General features: G+C 42.4%; 1 protein-coding gene across 2 annotated transcripts in view; it reads left to right on the forward strand.

The window, feature by feature from the left end:
* Positions 1–20,255, forward strand: part of LOC105605118 (zinc finger protein 705A-like) — a 101,299-nt gene that overhangs the window by 75,371 nt on the left and 5,673 nt on the right. Inside the window, exons 4-7 of one of the 2 annotated variants that reach the window (XM_042241480.2) lie at positions 13,756–14,322; positions 15,825–16,057; positions 18,443–18,513; positions 20,023–20,149. In XM_042241480.2, coding sequence (XP_042097414.1) covers positions 15,973–16,057; positions 18,443–18,513; positions 20,023–20,149 — 283 coding nt within the window. In that variant the 5' untranslated portion in view covers positions 13,756–14,322; positions 15,825–15,972. Of the gene's footprint in view, positions 1–13,755; positions 14,323–14,345; positions 16,058–18,442; positions 18,514–20,022; positions 20,150–20,255 lie in introns of those variants that run through there. The other variant, XM_060407196.1, reaches the window with a different exon arrangement.

Consider the following 20,255-nt stretch of genomic DNA (forward strand, 5'->3'; position numbering starts at 1 on the left):
TTTCATTGAAATAATAGCTAGACCTCTTTTTTTCCCCCCCAGTTTTTTGTTGATAGTCTTAATTGCTCTTATTAACATCTGTAAACCCCACTGAGAAGGTCTCAAAGAAACTTCCTAAACTAGTTTTTCTTGTTCAAAAAAGTTCTTAGGTTAATTTGACTTTTGTTTTATAGGTACCAATAAAACAGTTGTTTACAATGAGAGCACTCTAGATTAAATAATTTGTTAGTTTCTCTAATTTCCAAAGGACCCATCATCTGGCCACCAATAAATTACATCTTCATAGAGATGCAAGTGATTAATGCAAAAAGCTATTCATTAAGAGTGGAAAAGCTGGCTTAAAACTCAACATTCAAAAAACTAAGATCATGGCATCTGGTGCCATCACTTCATGGCACATAGATGGAGTAACAATGGAAACAGTGACAGACATTATTTTCTTGGGCTTCAAAATCACTGCAGATGGTGACTGCAGCCATGAAATTAAAAGATGCTTGCTTCTTAGAAGAAAAGCTATGACCAACCTAGACAGCATATTAAAAGCAGAGACAAAGAAAAACAAAGGTCTGTCTAGTCAAAGCTATGGTTTCTCCAATAGTCATGTATGGATGTGAGAGCTGGACTATTAAAGAAAGCTAAGTGCCAAAGAATTGATGCTTTTGAACTGTGGTGTTGGAGGAGACCTTGAGAGTACCTTGGACAGCAAGGAGATTAAAAAAAAAGTCAATCCTAAAGGAAATCAGTCCTGAATGTTCATTGGAAGGATTGATGCTGAAGCTCCAATACGTTGGCCACTTGATGTGAAGAACTGACTCATTGGAAAAAACCCTGATGCTGGGAAAGATTGAGGGCAGGAGGAAAAGGGGCCAACAGAGGACGAGATGGTTGAATGGCATCACTGACTCAATGGACATGAATTTGAGCAAGCTCAGAGAAATGGTGAAGGACAGGAAAGCCTGGTGTGCTACAGTCCATGGGGTTGCAAAGAGTTGGACACGACTGCGTAACTGAAGGACTGAGCGACTGAACAACAACAAAAAGGCAAAAAGATCTCTTATAGGCCTAACATGAACAAACACACAAAAGAACCACCTATGAAGATCAGACAGGACATTTCCAATTCAAAGACACAGAGAAATCTGAGCTTCCCCCTAGAAGGTCTTGCTTAAGGTTTTACCAAGCCAGCTTTTAATTTTTAACTGCATGCGCATTAAAGAGCCCCCACAATATTTAGGACAAGATTTAATGTCTCCAATTAATTAGGTACTTGAAAGTATGAGTTCTGTTCTTATGTCTTTCTACAATGGAACCACCTTGACGGCTCTCAACCGAGCCCCAAGTATTACTGAATGTCTTTCAATTGAACCCCCTGCCCCCAGCACCTTTCCATTGGGTGGGTAATCACCTGTTTGTGTTTTTTCCCAACCTGGCCCCCACACAGTGGGAATTTCTTGCTATCTTTCAACTGAGCCCCACTTAGTATCTAGACCATGAGTGGGTATGCCCAGGATATTCCATCCACGCCCTGCCCCAGTATCTTTCCCACTGGAAGAGGGCAGATACCCTGCTCCACCACCAAATAAAACTCAGAATCTCAACCAGTATGAGAGATTTGAGAACCAGGAGAGACTTACGCAAATTCATCTGCACTTCCTAGGAGGTGGATGGGTACAAGGGGGGCCGCCAAAGCTCCTGCTCCTCATGGAGTTCAGGCGAAGGAGGGAAGTCCACTCAGGGTCACTTCATTGGTCACCAAACTGTCAACTAAAAAATATGCACAACTTGAGATTGCAAGTTTCTTTGGGGCAAAATGAGTACTGCAGCCCAGGAGACAGCACCCCAGTTAGTTCCGAGAGACTGACTGCTCCAAGGGGGCAGGAAGGGAAGTCAGGCTAAACACAAGCTTGTTAGGAAGGGAGCAGGCAGTCTGAACATCAAAGATTAGGTATCAAATTAAGGAATTTAGCATTCTATGTATGGGAAGATACACGCCTCGGGCTCACTGAATTCATTCTATTCACATGCACCTAAGCTATCTGGCACCAATCCTGTTTCCTTAAGGAGTGGCAGATGGCTGCCTGTTGTATTCTCCCAGCTCCTCAGCAATCGCCACGGGGGTTGGCAGCATCTGTTGGATCTCAGTTTTGTGAGCCCTCGTTCACAAGTGAAGGCCAGATAGCTGTGACATTTCTTGTTTATTGATATAGCAGGAGATATTTTCATTTCACAGTGTCCAGAATTACTCAGTGTCCTCCTTGATTCAAAACTTAGGAGAGCAATCGATCCCCTCGCTATGTCACTTTCGTTGTGTCAGACTCTTTGTGACCTCGTAGACTGTAGCCTTCCAGGCTCTTCTGTCCATGGGATTTCCCAGGCAAGAACACTGGAGTGGGGTTGCCATTTCCTTCTCTAGGGGATCAGCCCGACCCAGGGATCTAACCTGTGTCTCCCCCAATGGCAGGCGGATTCTTTACTGCTGAACCACCAGGGAAGCCCCTGCAGAAATGCTTCCAGTACCCACGACAATTCGGCATGCCTTAGGGACCCCTAAGAAATACTTTGTAGCAACTGGATTAGCCAGAGCACAAGAGAGTGTCCAAGAAGGGAAGGAAGATCTAGGAAAACGAAATCTGACTTGGCTATGGAATATGTTTTGTTTTGACTTCAAGGCAAATTCAGAGTGAAATGGACTATTATTTTTCACTCTCAGGATTTTTACTCTATACAAAGATAAGACTCTGTACATTCCTATTTGGTATTCAAGAAGCCCCCAGGTATATGCAACAGGGCATCCTACTGAGCAGAAAGGACCCAGGTACCAGGAATCCCTGTGCTGCATCCATCTCCCAAGCATCAAAACATCAGAGAAGGTCCATATTTATTAATGTTTTAAAATAATTAAATATCTCAAGAGGTTTATTTAATCCTGAGATGCTTATTGTAAAATATCTATCTCAAGACATGGAATAAATAAAATGAAGAAAATCGCTAGATGAAAGCCATAAGAGAAAATTAATTCAGAGAACCAGGAAATTAAGTATTTATAGCAGCAAAAAATTATAAACACATAAGGTATGGATCAAGATGTGAATAGACTTTCCAGGGTGAAGGAAATGCTCTGTATCCACATTACAAGAGAGTAACTGCCCAGCACATGGTTACATAACACTCGAAATTTAAGTAACACTGGAAAGGTGGTGAAGTATAGCTATTTCACTTAATTAATTTAAATTTTATAGCCACTTATGGCTGCTAGTGACTGTGTTGTTGGGACTAAAAAGAGAAGGGAAAAAAAGGGGGGTCACAAATACTTGGAGCCTTACAAGACCACATAGCTTAGTTGGTAAAGAATCCATCTGCAACGCAGGAGACCCCATTTTGATTCCTGGGTCGGGAAGATCGCTGGAGATGGGATAGGCTACCCACTCCACTATTCTTGGGCTTCCCTGGTGGCTTAGCTGGTAAAGAATCCACCTGCAATGCGGGAGACCTGGGTTCGATCCCTGGTTTGGGAAGATCCCTTGGAGAAGGGAAAGGCTACCCATTCCAGTCTTCTGGCCTAGAGAATTCCACAGCCTATATAGGCCATGGGGTCACAAAGAGTTGGACACACTGAGCGACTTTACTCCATACCAAGCTTGGCTTCCCAGGTGGCTCAGTGGTGAAGAATCTGCCTTCGATACAGGAGACATAGTTTTGATCCCTGGGTTGGGAAGATCCCCTGGAGAAGGAAATGGCAACCCATTCCAGTATTCTTGCCTGGGAAATTCCATGGACTTGGTGAGATACAGTCCACAGGGTCACAAAAGATTCAGACATGACTTAGCGACTAAATAATACAGTGAAGTCACTCAGTTGTGCCCGACTCTCTGCGACCCCATGGGGTGTAGCCTATCAGGCTCCTCTGTCCATGGGATTTTCCAGGCAAGAGTGCTGGAGTGGATTGCCATTTCCTTCTCCAAGGGATCTTTCCGACCCAGGAATCGAACCCAGGTCTCCTGCATTGCAGGCAGACACTTCACCGTCTGAGCCATCAGGGAAGTCACAATACCAAGACCACAGTTACAGAGCCTGCACCGAGGTCACCTCCGTCACTGGCCTACCCCCATGGCAACCCTTGCCATGAGGCCTCCTGCTCTAACCCAGTCAGCTCTCTGACGCCATATTAGGTAGACAAACAACACCTAACCAATTACCTAACGCCACCCTTCCAGCAGGAATTTTGTCTTGAGACTATAAAAATCGGTTACTAAGCCAAAAAAACGTCTGCTCTCCCTGGCCAGACAGGAGGTCAGCTGGCTGTACTCCCAGCGTCCTTTGCTGTTTGTTCTTAATAAACTCACTCCTTTCTGAAATACTCTGTGACTGGAAATTCTTTCCAAACCCACGCAGAGACCACAACAAAATAGTCAAAACTAGAATTATGAGGGTGATGGAATCAATTTTGGCACAATAACGTTCAAAGACCATAAGAAACTGCTGTAATAAGACATAAGTCTAAAGACAGACAGGACTTAAGACAGTTTTAAGGGGATGAAGCCACCTCACAACTCACTGTTTGGAGAATTTACCAGATTTCAAAAATCAGAGGAGCTGGTGAAACCAAATCGATTCAGAGGCAAACCCGTTCCTCTTCCTCCAACTTCCTCCTAAACCGTCCCTGTTCAGTTTCTCCTTCTCACTGCCTCCTCTGACTTTTTCCCTTTTACTGGAGCTTTAATCTGGCTACATTCCAGGGACACGCCCTAACTAGATTCTCTTAGGCCTTCAGCCTGCGAGCCACACCCCATTCAACTAGATTGGATTTTTCAGACTAATAAAATAAGCAAAGGTGAAAGGATATTGTGAAGGGATTCGGAAAATCCATTCACCCTTCATTCATCCATAAATATTTCTGAAAGTGAAGTCTCTTAGTCGTTTCTGACTCTGCGACCCCATGGACTGTAGCCTGTTAGGCTCCTCAGTCCATGGAATTTTCCAGGCAAGAGTACTGGAGTGGATTGCCATTTCCTTCTCCAGCGGATCTTCCCGACCCAGGGATCAAACCCGGGTCTCCAGCATTGCAGCAGAAGGCACACGGCCCCACCCGGGAGCCGGCGCACCCATCCCCCGCCCACAGAGGGGAGGGGGGTTTCTGCCCCCCTGCTCTGGCAGTCGCCACTGCGGCCACTGCGCACTGGGGAGGGACAGCGGCTGGGGGGTCCGGTACCCCAAGGTACCCCAATATTTCTGAGTGCACTCTATATACCAGAAAACATTCTGTGTCTTGGAAATAAAACAGGACAACAGACACAATGGAATTCTATGTACATAAAGCTGGAATTCCCTAGAGGAAACAAATATTTACAAATAAAATGAAAGATGAGAAAATATGAAAATTTGAAATATAAACAATGAGGGGGCCACAATGTTGGGATGGAGAACTTGAATCTTAAAACACTGGCCATGTAGTACTTTCGAGAGCATGTTACTAATTTATTAAGTGTCCAAAGAAAAAGGGAAGACAGTTTTATATTTTATTTCTTGCTTAGAGGGAAAACAAATAAAAATTTCCTTACATAGTAGAATATAGTTAATAATTTTTCCTTCCATGTCATCACAGTTTTACATTTATACATTCTAGTGGAATTCTTCAGTTCAGTTCAGTTCAGTTCAGTCTCTCAGTCGTGTCTTGACTATTTGCGACCCCATGAACCACAGCACGCCAGGCCTCCCTGTCCATCACCAACTCCCAGAGTTCACTCAGACTCACATCCATCGAGTCAGTGATGCCATCCAGCCATCTCATCCTCTGTCGTCCCCTTCTCCTCCTGCCCCCATCCCTCCCAGCATCAAAGTCTTTTCCAATGAGTCAACTCTTCACATGAGGCGGCCAAAGTACTGGAGTTTCAGCTTCAGCATCATTCCTTCCAAAGAAATCCCAGGGCTGATCTCCTTCAGAATGGACTGGTTGGATCTCCTTGCACTCCAAGGGACTCTCAAGAGTCTTCTCTAACACCACAGTTCAAAAGCATCAATTCTTCGGCGTTCAGCCTTCTTCACAGTCCAGCTCTAGCATCCATACACGACCACAGGAAAAACCATACCCTTGACTAGACAGACCTTAGTCAGCAAAGTAATGTCTCTGCTTTTGAATATGCTATCTAGGTTGGTCATAACTTTTCTTCCAAGGAGTAAGCATCTTTTAATTTCATGGCTGCAATCACCATCTGCAGTAATTTTGGAGCCCCAAAAAATAAAGTCTGCCACTGTTTCCACTGTTTCACCACGTATTTCCCATGAAGTGATGGGACCAGATGCCATGATCTTCGTTTTCTGAATGTTGAGGTTTAAGCCAACTTTTTCACTCTCCTCTTTCACTTTCATCAAGAGGCTTTTGAGTTCCTCTTCACTTTCTGCCATAAGGGTGATGTCATCTGCATATCTGAGGTTATTGATATTTCTCCCGGCAATCTTTATTCCAGCCTATGTTTCTTCCAGTCCAGCGTTTCTCAGGATGTACTCTGCAGAGAAGTTAAATAAGCAGGGTGACAATATACAGCTTTGACAGACTCCTTTTCCTATTTGGAACCAGTCTGTTGTTCCACGTCCAGTTTTAACTGTTGTTTCCTGACCTGCATACAGATTTCTCAAGAGGCAGGTTAGGTGGTCTGGTATTCCCATCTCTTTCAGAATTTTCCACAGTTTATTGTGATCCACACAGTCAAAGGCTTTGGCATAGTCAATAAAGCAGAAAGAGATGTTTTTCTGGAACTCTCTTGCTTTTCCATGATCCAGCGGATGTTGGCAATTTGATCTCTGGTTCCTCTGCCTTTTCTAAAACCAGCTTGAACATCAGGAAGTTCACGGTTCACGTGTTGCTGAAGCCTGGCTTGGAGAATTTTGAGCATTACTTTACTAGCATGTGAGATGAGTGCAATTGTGCAGTAGTTTGAGCATTCTTTGGCATTGCCTCTCTTTGGGATTGGGATGAAAACTGACCTTTTCCATTCCTGTGGCCACTGCTGAGTTTTCCAAATGTGCTGGCATATTGAGTGCAGCACTTTCACAGCATCATCTTTCAGGACTTGAAACAGCTCAACTGGAATTCCATCACCTCCACTAGCTTTGTTTGTAGTGATGCTTTCTAAGGCCCACTTGACTTCACATTCCAAGATGTCTGGCTCTAGATTAGTGATCACACCATCATGATAATCTGGGTCATGAAGACCTTTTTTGTACAGTTCTTCTGTGTATTCTTGCCACCTCTTCTTAATATCTTCTGCTTCTGTTAGGTCCATACCATTTCTGTCCTTTATCGAGCCCATCTTTGCATGAAATGTTCCCTTGGTATCTCTAATTTTCTGGAAGAGATCTCTAGTCTTTCCCATTCTGTTGTTTTCCTCGATTTCTTTGCATTGATCTCTGAGGAAGGCTTTTTAATCTCTTCTTGCTATTCTCTGGAACTCTGCATTCAGATGTTTATATCTTTCCTTTTCTCCTTTGCTTTTCACCTCTCTTCTTTTCACAGCTATTTGTAAGGCCTCCCAGACAGCCATTTTGCCTTTTTGCATTTCTTTTCCATGGGGATGGTCTTGATCCCTATCTCCTGTACAGTGTCAGGAATCTCATTCCATAGTTCATCAGGCACTCTATCTATCAGATCTAGTCCTTTAAATCTATTTCTCACTTCCACTGTATAATCATAAGGGATTTGATTTTGGTCATACTTGAATGGTCTAGCAGTTTTCCCTACTTTCTTCAATTTAAGTCTGAATTTAGTAATGAGTTCATGATCTGAGCCACAGTCAGCTCCTGGTCTTGTTTTTGTTGACTGTATAGAGCTTCTCCATCTTTGGCTGCGTAGAGTATAATCAATCTGATTTCGGTGTTGACCATCTGGTGATGTCCATGTGTAGAGTCTTCTCTTGTGTTGTTGGAAGAGGGTGTTTGCTATGACTGGTGCATTTTCTTGGCAAAATTCTATTAGTCTTTGCCCTGCTTCATTCCACATTCCAAGGCCAAGTTTGCCTGTTACTCCAGGTGTTTCTTGTCTTCCTACTTTTGCATTCCAGTCCCCTATAATGAAAGGACATCTTTTTTGCGTGTTAGTTCTAAAAGGTCTTGTAGGTCTTCATAAAACCGTTCAACTTCAGCTTCTTCAGCGTTACTGGTTGTGGCATAGACTTGGATAAGTGTGATATTGAATGGTTTGCCTTGGAGATGAACAGAGATCATTCTGTCGTTTTTGAGATTGCATCCAAGTACTGCATTTCGGACTCTTTTGTTGACCATGATGGCTACTCCATTTCTTCTGAGGGATTCCTGCCCGCAGTAGTAGATATAATGGTCATCTGAGTTAAATTCACCCATTCCAGTCCATTTTAGTTCACTGATTCCTAGAATGTCGACGTTCACCCTTGCCATCTCTTATTTGTACTCTGCATGTAAGTTAAATAAGCAGGGTGACAATATACAGCTTTGACAGACTCCTTTTCCTATTTGGTACCAGTGTGTTGTTCCACGTCCAGTTTTGGCTGTTGTTTCCTGACCTGCATACAGGTTTCTCAAGAGGCAGGTTAGGTGGTCTGGTATTCCCATCTCTTTCAGAATTTTCCACAGTTTGTTGTGATCCACACAGTCAAAGGCTTTTGCATAGTCAGTAAAGCAGAAAGAGATGTTTTCTGGAACTCTCTTGCTTTTTCCATGAGCGAGTGGATGTTGGCAATTTGATCTCTGATTCCTCTGCCTTTTCTAAAACCAGCTTGAACATCTGAAAATCATGATTCACGTATTGCTAAAGCCTGGCTTGGAGAATTTTGAGCATTACTTTACTAGCATGTGAGATGAGTGCAATTGTGTGGTAGTTTGAGCATTCTTTGGCATTGCCTTTCTTTGGGATTGGAATGAAAACTGACCTTTTCCAGTCCTGTGGCCACTGCTGAGTTTTCCAAATGTGCTGGCATATTGAGTGCAGCACTTTCACAGCATCATCTTTCAGGATCTGAAACAGCTCAACTGGAATTCCATCACCTCCACTAGCTTTGTTTGTAGTGATGCTTTCTAAGGCCCACTTGACTTCACGTTCCAGAATGTCTGGCTCTAGGTGAGTGATCACACCATCGTGATTATCTTGGTCATGAAGATCTTTTTAGCAGAGCGCAGGTGGAATTCTTACAGTTGTGTAAACGGCTCTTTAAACTTAAAATTCCTGATTCCCAAGAGGAAATAATTAAGCTAGGCAACACAGTAGGCATTTCATTGTATCTGAGGACATTTTGGTTATTTCTTAGAAAAATGCCTGGCAACCTTGTTAGGTTATTTTGCCAATTTTGTCTCTCATTCTCTTTAAAGATTACTCCAGACCGTCCCTATTACCATTCATTGTCTATGGACTCACCTTTTTCCTCACATTTACAGGCTATATGTAAACTATTTCACAAAGGAGATACTTTTGGATGTAGATACATCCTACCACTAGATTTAAATTGTTTCGGTACTGTCCTTCATTATTTATGCAATCTCTTTCATAACCGGCTTCCCAGGTGGCTCTAGTGGTAAAGAACCTGCTAGCCAATGCAGAAGACATGAGACTCGGGTTCAGCCCCTGGGTTGGGAAGATCTCCCAGCATGCACTGGCTCATGACAAGAAAAGTGAAAGCCACTCAGTCGTGTCCAACTCTTAGTGACCCCATGGACTCTAGCCTGCCAAGCTCTTTTGTCCACCTGATTCTCCAAGCACGAATCCTGGAGTGGGTTGATGTTCATCCCTCCAGGGGATCTTCCCAACCCAGGGATCAAACCCAGGTTTCCTGCACTGCAAGAGGATTCTTTACCGTCTGAGTTACCAGGGAAACCCAGGAATTGCCTTTAATCTCAATTTCATAGTTTATTTCTACATTTGTATTCAGTTCCTTTTATCTCCTGCCCCATCATGAATCTTATGCTATTACTTATACTACTTTATTTTAAACTACCCCCTCTCTCCGAAGCCTCCTGTTAGCATTTAAATATGTTACAATATCATCCAATCCGAAATTTGAATTGAAAAGAAAAAAAAACATCCTTGTTGCTGTTGTTCATCATTATATTCATTTTTATCTTTCTTGCTAAGAATTATTTTTGTGGTTTTTCCTACACTTTGAAGAGAGACTCTCTACAAGGAAGTGTTTCCTGCTGTACCACCTGCAGGATCCTGAGCAACATCCAGAAATATTCCAAGTCAGCCTCCAGAAGCAGGACCAGAGATTGAGAGTACATGGGCGTATACAATGGGAGAGGAGAGTGTATATTTTGCAGGCTTGTGTCTCTATTAAATTTTAGTAGATAAATTTAAAAATTTTAAAAACATCGAAAACAGAAAGAGAACCCAGCAGTACCAGTCTTTGCAGACACTGTTGTAGGACAATCTTTACTAGTTGGCTAGTTTTGCTCTGAGCCACAAGATCATCTGAAGGCTTCCCAGATAGCTCAGTTGGTAAAGAATCCACTTGCAATGCAGGAGACCTGGGTTCAGTCCCTGGGTTGGGAAGATCCACTGGAGAAGGAAAAGGCTACCCACTCCAGTATTCTGGCCTGGAGAATTCCATGGGCTGTATAGACCCTGGGGTAGCAAAGAGTTGGACATGACCAAGCAACTTTCACTTTACATGAGATCATCCAGAGGTGAAAGGTTAAGGCCACTTCAGATCTTTTCAAAGCATGCTTCTTGTCTGGACTTACACATGCTTTCTAAAACCCCCAGTATACACTGCTGCTTGTGAATGTCTTAATAACCTAAAGATTTTGAACCAGAGTTTACATAAGAATCTCTGTGATTACCAAAACCAGACAAAGATGCTATAAAAAAAGAAAACTACAGACCAATATCACTGATGAACATAGATGCAAAAAATCCTTAACAAAATTCTAGCAAACAGAATCCAACAACATATTAAAATGATCATACATCATGACCAAGTGGGCTTTATCCCAGGGATGCAAGGACTCTTTAATACCTGCAAATCAATCAATGTGATACACCACATTAACAAATTGAAAGATAAAAACTATATGATTATCTCAATAGATGCAGAGAAAGCCTTTGACAAAATTCAACATCTATTTATGATAAAAACCCTCCAGAAAGCAGGCATAGAAGGAACATACCTCAACATAATAAAAGCCATGTATGATAAACCCACAGCAAACATTATCCACAATGGTGAAAAATTGAAAGCATTTCCCCTAAAGTCAGGAACAAGACAAGGATGCCCACTCTCACCACTATTATTCAACATAGTTTTGGAAGTTTGGGCCACAGCAATCAGAGAAGAAAAAGAAATAAAATGAATCCAGATTGGAAAAGAAGAAAGTAAAACTCTCACTGTTTGCAGATGACATCATCCTGTACATAGAAAACCCTAAAGAGTCAACCAAAAAATAACTAGAGCTAATCAATGAATATAGTAAAGTTGCAGGATATAAAATTAACACACAGATATCCCTTGCATTCCTATACACTAACAATGAGAAAACAGAAAGGGAAATTAAGGAAACAATTTTATTCACCATTGCAAAAAAAAGAATAAAATACTTAGGAATAAATCTACCTCAAGAAACAAAAGACCTATATATAGAATACTATAAAACAGTGGTGAAAGAAATTAAAGATGACACAAATAGATGGCGAAATACACCATGTCCACGGATCAGAAGAAGCAATATAGTGAAAATGAGAATGCAATCCCTATCAAGCTATCAGTGGTATTTTTCAGAGAACTAGAACAAATAATTTCATAATCTGTATGGAAATACAAAAAAGCTCTAATAGCCAAAACAATCTTGAGAAAGAAGAATGGAACTGGAGGAATCAACCTGCTTGACTTCAGACTATACGACAAAGTTACAGTCATCGAGACAGTATGGTATTGGCACAAAGACAGAAACATAGATCAGTGGAACAAAACAGAAAGCCCAGAGAGAAATCCACGCACCTATGAGCACCTTATCTTTGACAAAGGAGGCAAGACTATACAATGGAGAAAAGACCATCTCTTTAACGAGTGGTGCTGGGAAAACTGGTCAACCACTTGTAAAAGAATGAAACTAGAACACTTTCTAACACCATACACAAAACTAAACTCAAAATGGATTAAAGATCTAAATGTAAGACCAGAAACTATAAAACTAGAGGAAGACATAGGCAAAACACTCTTTGACATAAATCACAGTAGGATCCTCTACGACCCACCTCCCAGAGTAATGGAAATAAAAGCAAAAATAAACAAACATGACCTAATTAAACTTTAAAGCTTTTGCACAAGGAAGGAAACTATAAGCAAGGTGAAGAGACAGCCTTCAGAATGGGAGAAAATAATAGCAAATGAAGAAACTGATAAAGAATTAATATACAAGCAACTCCTGCAGCTCAATTCCAGAAAAATAAATGACCTAATCAAAAAATGGGCCAAAGAACTAAACAGACATTTCTCCAAAGAAGACATACAGATGGCTAACAAATGCATGAAAAGATGCTCAACATCACTCATTATCAGAGAAATGCAATCAAAACCACAATGAGGTACCATCTCATGCTGGTCAGAATGGCTGCTATCAAAAAGTCTACAAACAATAAATGTTGGAGAGGGTGTAGAAAAATGAGAACCCTCTTACACTGTTGGTGGGAATGCAAACTAGTACAGCCACTATGGAGAACAGTGTGGAGATTCCTTAAAAAACTGGAAATAGAATCTCCATACGACCCAGCAATCCCACTGCTGGGCATACATACTGAGGAAACCAGAATTGAAAGAGACACGTGTACCCCAATGTTCATCGCAGCACTGTTTGCAATAGCCAGGACATGGAAACAACCTAGATGTCCACTGGCAGATGAATGGATAAGAAAGCTGTGGTACATTTACACAGTGGAATATTACGAAGCTATTAAAAAGAATGCATTTGAATCAGTTCCAATGAAGTGGATGAAACTGGAGCCTATTATACAGAGTGAAGTGTGTCAGAAAGAAAAACACCAATACAGTATACTAATGCATATATATGGACTTTAGAAAGATGGCAATGGTGACCCTATATGAGAGACAGCAAAAGAGACACAGATGTAAAGAACAGTTTTTTGCAGTCTGTGGGAGAGGGTGAGGGTGGGATGATTTGAGAGAATAGCACTGAAACATGTATGTTATCATATGTGAAACAGATTGCTAGTCCAGGTTAGATGCATGAGGCAAGGTGCTCAGGGCTGGTGCACTGGGATGCTCCTGAGGGATGGGATGGGGAGGGAGGTAGGAGGGGAGCTCAGGATGGGGAACACATGTACACCCATGGCTGATTCATGTCAATGTATGGCAAAAACCATTACAATATTGTAAAGTAATTAGCCTCCAATTAGAATTTTTAAAAAAAATCCCTGTAATTGCACATGTAGTCCTTGCCTTCAGGGGACACTTTTCATTGTGTAACTGACACTGTGATTCCAACCATCTCCAAGAAGTCCAGGATCTGTACCTGTCATTCCCTTAAGGGAACTTGTACTCTTGTCTACCCTCTTTGTAGTTTGAGTATTATTGTCAGAATTATAATTGTTAGTATCACTGGTATGATAATGATCACTGTTACTGTTGACATTCATGATGATTTTTATAACGCATATGTTGCCTTTATGTATTGTGTTTCAGTTATATTCATAAAAAATGAATGGAGTCTGTTTATTCACCAAGGGTGTCTGATTTTCTGAAAATGTCTGTGAGGGGTCCCCAACACAAATATACATTGCAGCTCCCAGCTCCTGATACACCTGACTGAACCGTTGGTTTGGAAGACACTCCTGAAATACACCTTGTCCTCTTCTGAGGCAGAGGTTCTCTGTGCTGGGATCTGAGGACCAAGAATGATGTCATGGGCCCTTCTGAGACTGGAAAGATTCACAAGTCCCTGTGAAGCCCAGCAATTGTTTGTAGACATTTGGGATCTCCAGCTGAGGACATCTTTGTACATCTCGAGAAACCACTACATTTCTTACTTCAACTCAGGGACCCAGAGTCAGCTCTTGATGACACAGAATGTGAGGGAGTGAATGGTGGGCCTAATACTCCAGAAATCTTTCTCAGATGCCCCTAAGGACACAAGAACCAGCTTGGAAAGGTTACCAAGAAAACTTTTCTTCCTCTTCAGAAATTTTTACTTTGGCTTAAAAGCCAGGGAACTGCCATTGGTGAAAATGGCTGCTCAGAGACAGCTACCTATCTCCTCTTAAGTTGATGAAAACTTTCTAGGTCACCTCTGGTGGCCAGGAAATGTTGATCCTGGCCTGGAAGTCCTGAAGAAAGTGACCAGCTCTCTCGGGTAAGTACTCCAGGGAATCTTGGAATTTTGTGGAATGTAGTCCATTGGGATATAGCCAATGATTTTTCTTATGATCACATTGGCTTTTGCGTTTTATTGTTTGTTGGGTTTTTAAAATAATTTTAAAAATTATTTATTTTTGGCTGTGCTGGGTCTTTGTTACTATATGGACTTTTCTCTAGCTGTTGTGAGGTGGAGCTACCCTCTACTTGCGGTGTGAGGGCTTCTCATTGCTGAGGCATCTCTTGTTGCCAAGCACAGGCTCTAGAGCATTCAGACTTCAGTAGTTGTGGCCCACGAGCTTAGTTGCTCTGTGGCATGTAGGATCTTCCTGGACTTGGGATAGAACAAATTCTTTACCACTAGCCGCCTGGAAACCCCTGTTTGTTGGATTTTTATTTAATTTGTTTTTTGAGGAAGATGGCAGAGGTGCCACTCACCATTCTCATCATTTCATTTCAAGGCTGCAAGTCTGAAACGACTTAATACTAGGATGCTAGTGTTGTTAGTCCAGCTACTTAGATTAGGTTTCTCCAGTGTAAAGTTATGCTTATATCATGTCCAAAAATGCGTTTTTTGGAAGAATTTCACTACGCACAACCTTGTGTTCCACCTCCTTGATTGCTGATATCCACATGAATTATCAGGAATTCCTCTCCATGGGAGATTTGTACTGTCTTCCAATTTGTTTCTGTACATAATCCTTTATAAATTTATTTATTTATTTTGGCTACACCATGCAGCATGTGGGATCTTAGTTACCTGACCAAGGATCAAACTGTGTCCCCTGCATTGGGAGAGCAGAATCTTAACCACTGGACCACTAGGGAAGTCCCATTTTTTATTTAAATCAGTATGAACTCTTGGATATTTACTTTGTATCCTAGGATAGAGTGAGTACAACTTTATTTTTTTGCTCAAAATGTTCCAGTTTGGGCCGTTGGGAACTCTTTTAGTTGACTTCTGTTTTCTTTTGACATAGTCCCTTCTATGCCTCTGTGTGTGTTGGTGGGGGGGGGGTTGTGTGTGTGTGTGTGTATGTGTGTGTGTGTAGCTGTTTTGTTGAATTAACACTTCCTCACTTTCTGGAACTACAAGAATCTACAAATCTGTCCATTTCCTGCTCCAACCCTAGAATGAACTATTTATCCAAGGAATATGGTTTGTTTTTATTAGCAAATATGATTTCAAAAACAACAGCATAGATCTGAATGTGTTCATTGCTAGAGGGGGTGCTTGTTTCTTGGCTTTTTCAGTGGACAGTGTGAGGAAGTTTTTGTTTGTCCTGACCTGTGTATGCCCACCTAAGTTGTGTCTATCAATCCACTGATCAATATATACAAATAGACAAAGACGTGGCTTCCCTAGTGGCTCAGATAGTGAAGAATCTGCCTGCAATGCGGGAGGCGGGTCTGAAAAAGTCAGACACAGCTGAGCGACTAACACACACATAGACAGAGATGCATGTCCGTAAGGAATAACTGTCGTTTATATTAACATAGACCCAGCTTAATAATTCGTCCTGATGTTCTCGTCTGTCATCCACGGGCTCACAGGCTCTTCTAGCCAGCCCCCCACCTCCCCTACCTGCGGCCATCCTGTACTGCGCCCGGCCGCCGGCAGAGGGCACCGGAGCGCGCCACGTGGAGAATGCGTCGCCGCACGGGGAGCTCGACACCGTCTCCCGACGAGAGGACACGAGCTGTGAACCCTCGGGACCCACCGGGACCAGGAGGTATTTCTCTCAAATAGAGGGAATGTGCTTTTCATTTTCTGGACTTTTTCCGTTGTCCTATTATTCACGTTCTCGTGTACTATAAATTAGACTCCTATGCACTATGAACAAGACTTCTTTTACAGAAGTATTCATTCATTAAGTGATTTGGGGTGAAAAATCACAGCCTGCTTTAGTATTTTTTATGGATTCGGGATGACTTCCGAGGAGAAATCTCTCTACAAATTTGGAGGAAGCGAACCGTGTGGACGTGTGGATGGTGGGAGCAACCATGAGCGGCGGTTCGGTCGCGTGTCTTGGGGACGCGGAAGGGTCTGGTCAGCAGTCACCCGGTCCCGGGGGGAAGGGAAGTGTTTGCCACACTACAAGTGTTTGTTTATTTTCATAGGGTGATTTTTCTGTAAAGTGGAAATAGTTGGAATAGTGAAAAATTGAAGAGTGGGTGTTTTAAAACTTCCAACCATATTTAAATATTGATTCCCCTCCCCCCACATCCCAATCAGAATATATTGTAAGTTCACTTTCCAGGCTTTAAAGAAAATTGTCTTCTCTCTCATACCTTTAAAGTAATGCTTCTCCGCGTATCTGTTTCAAGTTGAATTATTGCATGATTAACTTTTTGTGTGTTGTGACCCAATAACAGTTTTTTTTTTTTTTTTTTAATAATTCTGAGTTAATTTCATCTTAGGGCAGGTCTTCTCAGAAGCTCGGTGTGGTAGGAATTGTTGAAAGAAACCTAGGACACTTGCAAGTTTATAAAATTGTCATAAAAAGAAATGAAGGGGAAAATACTGATTTTGAAACAAAAGCTTAGACTCAAAATAGTAGTTAACACTTTTTCAGAATTGCGTGTTCTTTCTTGAGACCGAAGGCGGAGGGCAGGTGGAGGGTTCGGGGAGGCACGTGGGAGGAATGGCGAACAGCAAAGACCTGCCAGGCTGCCATCCAGCCGCAGAGCCTGAGACTTCTCAGTTCTAATTTTTTTTTAAGGGAAAGTATTTATTTATTTTTGGCTGCCCTGGGTCTTCATTGCTGCATAACAGCTTTCTCTAGTTGCTGTGAACGGGGCTTATTGTCTAGTTGCGGTTTGGGGGCTTAGTTGCTCCGTGGCAGGTGGGATCTTCCCGGGTCAGGGGTTGAACCCACGTCTCCTGCACTGGCAGGCAGATTCTTAACCACTGGACCACCAGGGAAGTCCCTAAGTTTTACTTTTTAAAATATTAGTTAAGTGAAGTGAAGAAGTGAAGTCGCTCAGTTGTGTCCGACTCTTTGCGACCCGATGGACTATAGCCCATCAGGCTCCTCCATCCATGGGATTCTCCAGGCGAGAGTACTAGAGTGGGTTGCCATTTCCTTTTCCAGGGGATCTTCCTGACCCAGGGATCAAACCCAGGTCTCCTGCGTTGTAGGCAGACGCTTTACCGTCTGAGCCATCAGGGAAGTCCTAAAATATTAGTTAAGACACAGTTTATTTATACCGAAAACATTTGTAAGTTGTGACTCAATTATTCTGAAAGGGCATAATATTTTAAAAATCTGTAGTAGTAATTTACATACTTAGGGTGTAGCTAAATATTCTTGCAGAAATGCACCCTGGGTTGACTCTCTATTACTTTATATTAAAATATGAACTCTCCGTAATTACCAAAATGTTTGCTTCTTGGCAGTGTCCCCAGTGTGTTTTTATCTGAAAAAAAATTTTTTTTTTACAATTTCAAATCAGATAACAGAAAACCAGCTAAAGGCTCAGAGCTGCTGAATAAAGATAGTCATTTTTGTTTTACTTTTTTTTTTTTTTTTCTGTGACTAAGAGAATCTCCACATGACAGAAGTCAGGTTCTCTTAGGATTTGCTGCCAGTGAAAGTGAGTGAAGTGAAAGTCACTAAGTTGTGTCCAACTCTTTGCAACCCCATGGACTATACAGTCCATGGAATTCTGCAGGCCAGAATACTGGAGTGGGTAGCATTTCCCTTCTCCAGGGGATCTTCCCAACCCAGGAATCTAACTGGGGTCTTTGCATTGCAGGCGGATTCTTTAGGAAGCCCTGATAGCTGCCAGGGATGGGATTAAATAATCCATCTGAATAACATGTCTAATTAAACTGTAAAGCCCCATGCTTCTGCTTTGTTATCTTTTTAATGAGGATGCTAATATCTTCTTTATGACTGTCAAGAGCCAAAGACTTATTGGTGCCCCTTCGAGAGGAGAGCCCCCTCCCCATCTGTCTTTGCTCCCTCTCTCTGCAGGTGCCTGTGGGTTGTACTGAGGTGGGGAGCATTACCATGTGAAGGTTTGCAGATTCAAGATGGTGGGCTTTTCTGGGGATGTTAGAAATGACTGGAGTCTCTCAGGTTCTTTCTCTTTCCTCAACTTTGTCTGTTTAGTCATTGAACTGTCCTTTGGTGAGAATACGCACGAAGACAGGGCAACTAAGTTCCAGACAATGCAACCCCAGGTGAGTAGGACTTGCTCCTTCTTGTGAATTGATACATATCTTTTTTTTTTTTTTTTTCCCAGGGATGAGTGGGTTTTGAGTCTTGGCCTGGATCTCCTGGGGCCCCCATGAAATTAAATTACTGTCAGTCACTTTTCCTCAGGACTCTGGGAGGCTTAGGGCAGGTCAGGGACTAATCGAGAAATAATTCCCTACCCAATATTTACACTGCTTTATTCCACTCCTCACTCCCTTAAGGATGTCCTTGAAGAAAAGGTAAAAAGTTGTTTCTTCGAATTTATCCCATGTTAGTGTCTGCAGTGGGCTTAGGCATGTGGTGAACATAGGCAGCAGAAACGAGTAAGAGCAAAGTGTTAGTCCTGCAGGGAGGCAGCTGTTTTTCAAGTGAGTTTAGTCCATCCAGTGATTTGGATGCTGCAGAGGAGGGCTCTGCAGCATGGAGATTGGGGTGAAAGGAGGCAAGCAAGAGAGCAATAAGGAATCATTATTTTCCCCCAATTTTAAATTTATTCAAAATTTTGTAGAATATACTTGCACATTTAAATAACTTAAAAAAAGAAAAAAAAAAACCCTTCTTATCCCTTTTGTCCCCAACAACCGAGTTTCCTTCTTTGTAATCAAAACTGCAAACAGAAAGAAATGTCTGGTACTGTTTTCTTATTTTGGGCTGTGCATTAAGAAGAAGGATTATATCAGAATAAACTTAGGGTCCTGTAGCAATTTTTGAAGGGCTGGAAAGATCAGGTTCCACTGAGAGGCCTCTATTTCCTGTTAGCATATAAACAGCTTGGTGGTACAGGAGGGACCGTGATAACCCAAGCTTGAAGGTCCCAGAGAAGATGGAAATGCAAAGTCCCATCGCAGGAGGGCCGGGTCAGGACACTCCTTCTGTGTGGCAGTTTTAGGGCCCCTTGGGGTTTGCTTCTGAACTATACATCTTATTCTCTGTTATGAACATATGAGTTGTGCAGAGATGGGAGAAGCCACCTAATTATCACATTCTCCAGGAGGGTGTTCAGTTCTGCAGAATTTGGCCACTGCTTTGCCAGGTTATTTCCACTAGTTACCTCATTCACTGTAATGATGTTTTGTTTTCAAAGAAAGTGAAAGTGAAAGTCACTCAGTTGTGTCCGACTCTTTGTGACCCCATGGCTTATACAGTCCCTGGAATTCTCCTGGCCAGAATACTGGAGTGGGTAGCCTTTCCTTTCTCCAGGGGATCTTCCCAACCCAGGGATCGAACCCAGGTCTCCTGCAATGCAGGCGGATTCTTTACCAGCTGAGCCACAAGGGAAACCACTTTGTTTTCAAAGTGGTGCGTCTTTTTGTGAGTATGTGTGAGAGACACATGGCATGTCAGCATAGAGAAATATTTGACCAGAACCCCAAACAAGGTTGAGCTTTTTCTTACACAGCAATCTAACTGCAGCCCTACAGGATACCTGTACGGTATCCTCCCATGGCACTTTGTGGGGAAGGGCCTGGCTGCACAAAATGTCCATGTTTTAGGAATCAGTGACCCTCAAGGATATAGCTGTAGACTTCACCAAGGAAGAGTGGGCCCTGCTGGACGCCTCCCAGAGGAAGCTGTTCAGAGAAGTGATGCAGGAGAGCATCAGTCATCTGGTCTCTGTGGGTGAGTCTGTCAACACTGATGCATTTTTAAACCAAGTATCCAGAACAGCTTCTACATATTCCCTTCTCAGCCCTCATTCGCATTCTTTCATGGTTCTTAAAACTCC

This window comes from Ovis aries, chromosome 26 (genome assembly GCF_016772045.2).
Source record: "Ovis aries strain OAR_USU_Benz2616 breed Rambouillet chromosome 26, ARS-UI_Ramb_v3.0, whole genome shotgun sequence".
NCBI classification, from domain to species: domain Eukaryota; kingdom Metazoa; phylum Chordata; class Mammalia; order Artiodactyla; family Bovidae; genus Ovis; species Ovis aries.